At 43.9% G+C, this 9,236-nt stretch overlaps 1 protein-coding gene across 8 annotated transcripts in view; it reads right to left on the bottom strand.

The window, feature by feature from the left end:
• Cobl (cordon-bleu WH2 repeat protein) overlaps positions 1–8,149 on the bottom strand; it is a 288,719-nt gene extending 280,570 nt beyond the window's left edge. For 7 of the 8 annotated variants that reach the window (XM_076837019.2, XM_076836990.2, XM_076837008.2 and 4 more), the window contains exon 1: positions 7,862–8,148. In XM_076837019.2, the coding sequence (XP_076693134.2) occupies positions 7,862–7,902 (41 nt within the window). In that variant the 5' untranslated portion in view covers positions 7,903–8,148. Of the gene's footprint in view, positions 1–7,861 lie in introns of all 8 variants that reach the window. The other variant, XR_013089036.2, reaches the window with a different exon arrangement.
• Positions 8,150–9,236: the final 1,087 nt, after the last annotated feature.

Genomic DNA, 9,236 nt, shown 5'->3' on the forward strand with positions numbered 1-9,236 from the left:
AGACCATTAAGCTTGGAAAAACACTGTAAGAATTGATTTGGGAATCTGTGGCTTGCAGCTTTACCAAGTGCTAGAAATTAGCTTTAACCTCATGCCAATCCATCACGTACATGTACGTGTACACACACACACACACACACACACACACACACACACAAAGAGGTTTTCTCATCTAATTTCTTAATTGTGATTTGCCACTTGGGTATTGTTTGAGATATTCATACATAATTATAAAGTCCTCTTCCAGTACTGTCACACTTAGGGCTACACAAAGCATTAAGATGATGAGCAGTACAGATGTTCCCCATCATTTTAACTCAGGCCTCAGTCCTACTTATCTACCTCCTCCAGCCAAGAGGAAGGCAGGAGACTGACTTTCCCAGGCACAACTACCCTATGGGCTGGGGCTTAGGGATCCTCTTTCGCATCTGTTCAGGTTGGCACCCACTATGAAAAAGAAGAAGTAGAAGTGACAAGAAAACAGAGACATCATGAAAAGCACGTTAGCACCCTGATGTATAACTGACAGAAAGTTCTGGTAATCACCAGTCTTTAGGATTACAGTCTAGATTTCACTTCCTCCCTGTGAATGGATGGGGACTGCCTGCTATATACATCAGGGCTCTACTGGACAGAGAACTGAGTGAAAGGTCTGTACCCTCTCCATGCTCAGGACTGTCATAGAGATGCAGTCAGAAATGCCTGACCAAACAGACCTATATCAGTCAATCCATGGCCACACCTTGGAGCCCTGAACCACTTTCTATTACACTTGAAGTAAAGTAAGGACACATTTTTCAGCAGAATCTGGAAACTGTCATGGATATGCCTTCCCAAGATACCTAGGGTCTTTCCAGAACCCTGGTGGGAGGGAGAGGAGCCATGTATTTGCCATAATCACATGTTCTACCACCTAAAGTCTGAGCTTCTCCTAGCCCTCACCGAATGAGAAATGAGATTATATTGGTTGAGGGCTTTGTTCCCCTGCCTCCAAGCCTCTCTTTTAATGACCAGGTGATTAAGGTTGAATGGAGGGGTCAGGAACCAAGGAATATGTGCTATTTGTGCCTTGAAGGAAAGGGCAGGTGCTAGAGAACACGGCAGCCATCCAGCCATGGCAAAACAACAGAAGAAAGAAGCAGCAACTGGGCGGTGGCACATGCCCATAATCGCAGCTACTCAGGAGTCTGAGATAAGAGGATCCTAAGTTTAAGGCCAGCCTAGGAAATTTGGTAATCAAATTAAAAAATAAGAAGAACCTGGATGTAGGTCAAAATAAAAAATAAGAAGAACCTGGATGTAGGTCAAAATAAAAAATAAGAAGAACCTGGATGTAGGTCAGTGGTAGAGTGCCCCTAGGTTCAAACCTCTGCACTACAAAAAGCAAAACAAAATAACACAGTAGCTCCCCGAATTTCTATGTGGACTTTTAAAACTAAGAAAGACACTTTCTCCTCTTGATGCTATCATCACTTTATGATCCTCAAAATAAGGCACTAACACCTCTCAAATCTGCAAAGAACAAGGTTGCATTGCTGGCAAGCCAAGTTAGAGCATACCCGTTAGAAATATTTTAATGCCAACTGATCTGTCTGTTCTCATGTAGTCTGGCAAAAAACAAGATTAAGCAGCAATTTAAGAAAAAGTCAATTTTCTGAAAGAGGGATCTAGTATATTCTGGGAATACTTAGAAACATGTGATTATAGGGCTCATGTGAGTCCCAAGATCATTTTGTCTGACTTCCTCTCCCACTGAATGGGAAACAGCTCATTTACTGGATTATGTGTGTCCTATGCCATTCTCTGAAGAAACCAAGTAGGATGCCTGCCTCTGAGGAGCTCAGAAAGGAGTGGGTAAGAGATGAGCAAATGGAAAATCATGACCCCAGCTGAGGGATTCTGACAGGCAAAGGCTTGGGGCCATGAGAGACAGGTGTCAGAGAGCTAATCCCTCTGGAGTCCTGGAAGGCCTCAGATGGGAAGCCCCCAGTGCAGCCTTGAAGATTGACAGGAACCATTCTGGCAAAGGAGAAAAGCTCCTCCCACCCCACCCCCAAGGCAAGGTGAGAGAGAAAGTATGAGAAAGTGAGAAGAATTCTGGAAGGGAAGCTGAGATGGCCAAGGGAGAATAAGAAAACCAGAGACTAGAACCTCACCATCTACTATGAAGCCATTGTACACACACAATTAAATCTAAATAATCAAAAGTTAATAAGGTGAAAACTTCAGTTCCTCAGTTGCACTAGCACATTTCAAGTGCTCAGTATTTCCCATATTGAGCAGCACTGACAGAGAACCTTCACTATGACAGAAAGTGTTATTAGACAAAACTGGGCTGCACAAACCTGCAGAAGCCATACCATGAGATGTCTGCAGGCCACACTACGAAGGGTAAATTTAATTTTTCATGACTGGCACCAGGGCCTAAATCTCATTCCTGACCCAAAGTTCTTTCCACTCCCCCTCCCTGTCTCCTTTGATAGAAGAAAGTCAAATAGGATTAACAAACAAGCAGAAGGCATTTTGAATCAGGGAAAGTTACTCTGCCTAGCCCAAAAAGGCAAGATCACCTCACCTGCACTAATTGTGGGTGTTGCTGCCCTAGATCTGAAGGGACATATGGGCACATCCCAAAGGCAATGGCTCCTCACCAGTGATTTCAGGCAGTGAAGACTGGACCATGGTGAGAAGAAGAGGGGAGAAGAAAGAGCCAGAACTCCTGGTTTTGCTGGCTCCTTTTGGAGATTTGGGTCATTTTTTAAGGGATAAGAACTTCAATGATTTTTCTAAATCTGTCAGAGTCATTTACAAAGGCCCTACTTGGTTGGGTAGAAGTGGGAATTGGATCTACAAAAGTATTTGTGATCTGAGAATTTGTCTAATCCAATGTGCCTAAGTAAAATATATTTTGACAGTTGATTTTTAAAGTTTTTTTTTTTTTATTTTTTTAATACAAATGTTTTTGGCTAAAATATTTACTCTAATTGGGCTTGACCTCTGGGAGACATGGTCCTGGTAGGCAGCAGCTCAGAGCATGATGAGGGCAACTAGATGCAGATGTTAAAATTCTAAAGTCCACAGGGTATTTCCCACCTTTTCCTCAGCCATCTCTCTGCTCACAATCAAGGGAAATTCCCTGAGACATTAAGTGGAAATACATATATTGTTGGATACTCATTGTCATTTGTCACCCTAAATGTCCACAGTAAACTATAAGCTAGAAAAATGAATATTAGGTCTTGAAAGCAATCACCAGTATTAGTTTTGTAAAAAGCAACTGAAACCATATAAAGCAGACATGATAAAAATTGTTTAATACTACTTCAGGAAATAGATGAAAAATAAAAAATTATGGAAACATGAAGGGAAAATGGTCTAGGACAATGCTACTCATCGATTCAGGTACTGAAAACCAGTGAGAGGCCTTTGATAATTCAGAAACACTTGTGTGAAAAGGTAGAAATGAGACAGCAAAGAATGGAATGGGGAAAGAGTAGACTTAAAATTTATAGCTCACATTAAAACTATGTTTCTTTACATTTTAAGAAAGAAAAAGTACAACAATGAAAATAGGTAAAAGTTTTCCATGTGTCATGAATTATCAAATCTATGTTCTGCTACAGTACAGAGCAATTGAAACGCATAACTAAAATTAACTAGCACATAAAATCCACAGAAGCCATAATTAAATGTGGATGGGGAAAGAAGAAGCAGTGTAGGGAAACACCATATAATAAATAACTCTGTTAAATATTTTTACATAGTTCAAGTCTAAATGAAAACCAAATGTTACTGTATTTCGATGTACGCATCCTCTATCAAAACACTACTTTGATATCAAATATTTCTGCTCACTTTTTAAAACTTTTTACCAACCGCAAAATCAAACTGAATCATAAATTTATCAGGAAAGTACAAAAGGTCTTAGAAACTTAAACTAGTTATTATAGTGTACAGCTATATCCTATAATCATTGCTCTCTTAATAACTATGGAAATACACTTGAGTGCACACAGCTATGACTTCATCTACCATATCCCAAATTAAAGAGGCCACAGAATTCAGGCCTCCATGCAGACAGGGGCCATCACCCCTCCTGGGTCACAGTGTCACAATAAAAATCTGTTCTACTTATTCAAGGGAGGAGGTCATAAGAGAAAAACAGGAGGGGCAGCAGACAGGAATCCCAGGGCAGGAAAGACTCCACATTTTACCAATATCTTTTTTTTAAAATTTTTAATATTTTTATTTATTTATTTTTTTTAGTTGTCGGCGGACACAACATCTTTGTTTGTATGTGGTGCTGAGGATCTCGAACCCGGGCCACACACATGCCAGACGAGCGTGCTACCTACCACTTGAGCCACATCCCCAGCCCTTACCAATATCTTTATATCAAGTTATAATTGTAGTTTAGCTCCATCATTTTGAAACAATCACTGAGAAATACAAAAATGCTGATTATTCGATATCATGACAGGAAACATGCAACTACTCTTATTCAAAAAAAATTAAGACTACAAAAGAATCAAAAACCTAGGCATACTCTCCACTTTATGTGGAGAAATCCCTAATCCTTAACATTTGACAGTTTTAAATGAATTGCCAAAATAAAGAGTAGTTCCGAAGTAACATATTTTAAAAATAAAGTTCAAATTAAGTGGTTTTAGGTAACAGATAATTATACATGCTCTCACTTAAAAAAAAATGGTAAACACATTCACTAACATGTTAGCCAATAGCAAAAAAGCCTAGAAATCTAAACTACGTATGATAGTGTATAATTGCTAATATTTAATATCTATGGGCTTATGAGAGTTTGAAACAAAATGTGATTGTGGCTGGCCCCTGGTACAATCAAGGCCTTCTCCATTTGATATTATATTGGCTGTTGACAGTAGTAGGAAAAGCTCAAGTTACCCACTTCGATTAATTTTTTTCTTTCAAATTACTTCTTATTATAATAACTTCATTAAATATAAATTTATGTTATAACTTTATTTTATTTATTTAGTTTTATGTGGTGCTGAGGATCAAACCCAGTGCCTCACACATGCTAGGCAAGCGCTCTAACATTAAGCCTCAACCCCAGCCCAGATTTTTATACAGAGAAATGAATAACAGTGTGAAAACCACTGATTTTTACATATCAAACTGCCTGAGCACAGCTTTTCATCAAATGTACCCACTGTTTTGACATTTCATGTCATTAGAGACTCCTCTACTCTACACAAATTTTTGTTTCCTTCAGGGGGATCAACAAAACAAAACAAATAACCATCATCCTGCCAAATCGCAAATCTTCTGCTCCTTATACATACAAGGTCCAATGCAAAATTTAGCCCGAGTTTCACAACACATGACTACTGGAGTTTCACAACACATGACTACTGGGATGGATCCTATAAATATTTAAACAGATAAAACAAAAGTAAACAGATAAAGTTTGGAATTAAACATCTTTTAAAACATCTCCAAAAGGCCATTTTCCTTTATGTTCTAGAATATTCTGTCAATTATTATCCTTCAAATTGTTTCAAATTGAGCACTAAAATTCCACAAACAACGGTTGTTAGTTACTTGTTAGATATTGCTTCCTCCTTCCTAAAAGAACATTTTCCCAGACAGATGTTAGTCATGGCCATTTAATTAAATTACTAATAAAAAATATAATTTGAGTCCAAGTAACATTTGTAACTATATTAATGATTACTAATATAAAAAATCAATAAGTTTACATTCACCAAGCCAACTGTCCCTCCAGTAATCCTCAAGAAGGGCTCCGCAGGCGGTATTTTAAAATATGCCTTCTCCTGAATTCACTGTGCCCATTCCAGCCCAAATCTACACAACCTAAGAATGACACAGAGTTTTAGTTAACAACAAGGACAATAACAAATCCATCACATCAGTTGTTTGCGATCATGTGGGAAAAACACCTTACAAGAAGTTTGATTTTATAACCAACCTTTGCATATAGAAAATGTTTCCCTCATGCACACTGCAAACACTGTCTTATTCACAAAGCACGGAAGAATAGAGAGTAATTTCAGCAACAAATCAACAGAATCTTACTGCTCTAGATTATGTACTAAAGCCAGAAATTCCACAGCCCTTTCTATCCTTTATGATAGGCAAGCAATACATCTAAATAATAAAAATATTCAAAAGCCTAATGCCATTTCTTTCCTCAGATTCTTAGACAAAATACCTTATTATTAAACTCATAATTCTTTCCTGATAAACATAAATTCTTAATTTTTCTTTATGTCTTACATGTGAAGGCTAATCTGAGCTCTGCAATTTTGTGAAGAAAGACCTCAGTTTACCTGTTGGTACATAGTTGCAGATTAGAAAAAGTGGTTTCACTTCTATAATCAGGCTCCTTTAAAGGTTTTACTGGATAGTTTTTGGACAGTTTTGGTGCCCTCTTAAATGTTCTCCATATTTACTTATAAAGTGATGTTGATAAAATAATTCAGTCTCCTTAAACACATTTAATAGACTACATAAAGTCACAGGCTTAAAGGTAATTCTGTTCCACATTTTCCAATGTTATTTTGGGATACCCATTCCCATGGAAAAGGATTTTCCATATTTCTTTTTTTGTGGGGAGGGAGGAGTTGGTTTGTTCAAAGCAAATTAATTACATAACCACAACTAAGTACACTGCAAAAAAAATTTTTTTAAAACATTCCTCAGTTTCAAGATTATTTGAACTACTGGCCTGGCACACTCTTTGCTGGCATTAAAGGGAGAATTAATAAAGAACCAGTTTTAAAACCTTTTACACACTTGGGCAACACACCGCCTATGAGCATGGGACAGTGTGAGTCAGTGGGACAAAAGAAAAGAGATTTGTTGTCCTCAAAGCTGCTTCCTACAATCCAGTTGCTATAGTGGAAAGTGGGCCCATTCGGTGAGCAGGTGCAGGGCCCACCCCAACCACTCATTCCATTTGCAAGACTCATAACACATTTGCTCCAGGCAAGAGAGGGAGGTCGAAGGTCTGCGGCCCACATGAAATCCACCAAGTGCGCAAGGACTGCGCAGACCCAGCGGTGCAGCAGAAGGCGCCCTGGTCGGGCCAGGCATGGGTCAACCAGTTTCCAGATCCCGCTAAAGGGTAGAAATGTTTGTCCGGTATTAGGGAAGTTACTCTTTCTGCAAGTAAAAACACTGAAATGGTAAATAATCCCTATCCGAAAGGTATGGGGATGGCAAACAAATACCCAGAAAGGTCTGGGCAGAAGTGGAATCTGGAAGACAGGCATGCAGGGGTCTGAGCCCCGCAACGATCTCAGCCCTGAGTCCCGGACACGGTCAAGGGAAACCCGAGAATAAAGGCATGGGAGGGGCCACAGATGTCAGGAACACCTCCAGGCAGTACCTTCTGCATACACCTGGTGAGATCGCCCCGCCAACTGGGCCTTCGAAGTCGCGGAACCCTCCGCTTCATACGGCAGGGAACAGCGAGCTATCTCGGCCCGTGACTGTTGATTTAAGTGGAACACCACAAGCTAGTGACAGAGCTGGAGCCGGAGGCCTGGTGTCCCCCTGCCTCCACCTCAGCCTGTGCGTGAACACTCGGAGGGTCTGAGGAAGGCTCGGAACAGGGTGGGGGTTCTGCCAGAAAGGGCTCTCGCACACAAACCCAGCCCGCGCCGAAAGTGCGCTCGGGCCTCTGTCCGACACGTTACCTGAGCAACGACCCCGGCGCCCAAAGTACACAACACTTCCTCCGCTAGAGCCCGCAGGCGTGGGCCCGCGGGCCGGGAGCGGCGCCCCTGCCCCGAGAGCGCGGCACGGGCGCGGCACCTCGGTCGAGCGAACCCCCGCCCCAGCCCGCCCGCCCGCTTACCCGGTAGGGGGCTTGGCCGCCAAGGCGCGCGACGCGTCCATGGTGCCGGCGGGCCGCGGTGAGCGGTGCTCGGCCAGGCGGAGTCAGGCTCTGGCTGCGGCCGCCGCCGCCGCCGCCGCCGCCGCCCTCATTCACTTTTTCCGCGCTGACCCATCGTCCTCCCACGCGGGGCCGACGGAGGACAGCGGCCGAACAGAGAGGACGGAAGGGGTTGGGACGGTCCTGGGCGGGCGGGGGCGCTGGGAGCGCGGGGAGGGGCTGGCGGCAGCGCGGGGCGGGGGCGCGGAAAGCAAGGTGCGCCGCGCCCCCGCCCAAGCGAGCTCCGCCGCGCCCACCGGCGCCGCCCCCGCTCCGCCCGCCCTCCCGCCCGCGCGCCGCGGCTCTCAGAGCGTCCCGCCCGTCGCGCATCCGACGCAGGGGTTGAACGCCACCTGGGCCCCAGGCCCACACCTCGCGGCCCCCACGAGGGTTTTTCCCCACACCCAAGAGGACAAGTGCCAGTCTCTGAATGGTGGGAGGGGGCTAATCCTGAGGTTGCCCATGCCCCCACTTGAGGCTGAGGGGATGTGGGGGAGAGAAACACCTGGGAACCTGCTGTTGTGTGGGGCGTGGTGGGCGGACCAGCCCCGGAGGACCAAACGCGAGGGAAGAAGGGAGCGTCTGGCGCCCCTCTCCCAGCGCTAGAGCCCAAGAGAACCTTTATAATGTGCATCAGAGATGTAGTTCGCAGGGCTGGGGCTCTCAAAGTGGGATGCCTAAACGGCTGCACTTGAGAACTTGTGAAACTCTTCCCACCAACCCGGTCTTAGGAATCAGAAATGATGGAAGCCAAAGTGTGGCCCCGCTATGTCAACAAAGACTCCACTTTGGTTGGGTGCACTTCCAAGTGTGCGGGCCTGGTCGGCTGGACGCGCTGCTAGGAGCCGCTGTCGTCCAACCCTGATTTCAGTGCCTTATGGTAGGCAGATAAGCTGGCAGAGGCAGCCAGTTCTGGGGCCACCGAGCGAGTCAGTCAGTTAGCAAATCTGCCGAAGTCTCACCTCCACTTTTTCTAATTCACCCCGAGAATACAAAAATGATCCCAGTTGGCATGAATGTCTGGCCTACAACGATGAAAAAGATGTAAGATCAATAAGATGTAAGCTCAAAGAGTCTGCATACCGACCTGCGATCTGCTTTGGAGTTCCCCCTGGAGATCCTATAGCAGGCTAAGGAATCCAGAAACCTTCCAGACTCTTTCTTCGATTCCTCTCTTTAACTAAAGGAGGAGAACTGTGTAGATACTAACTGCAAGTTCTGCCATGGCAGCAAGGCCGTGGGTGCACCAACCCTTGTGCCCACCTGAATACATGTCTCACTTTACTCGCCCAAATCT

The sequence above is a fragment of the Callospermophilus lateralis genome, chromosome 1 (assembly GCF_048772815.1).
Source record: "Callospermophilus lateralis isolate mCalLat2 chromosome 1, mCalLat2.hap1, whole genome shotgun sequence".
Taxonomy (NCBI): Eukaryota; Metazoa; Chordata; class Mammalia; order Rodentia; family Sciuridae; genus Callospermophilus; species Callospermophilus lateralis.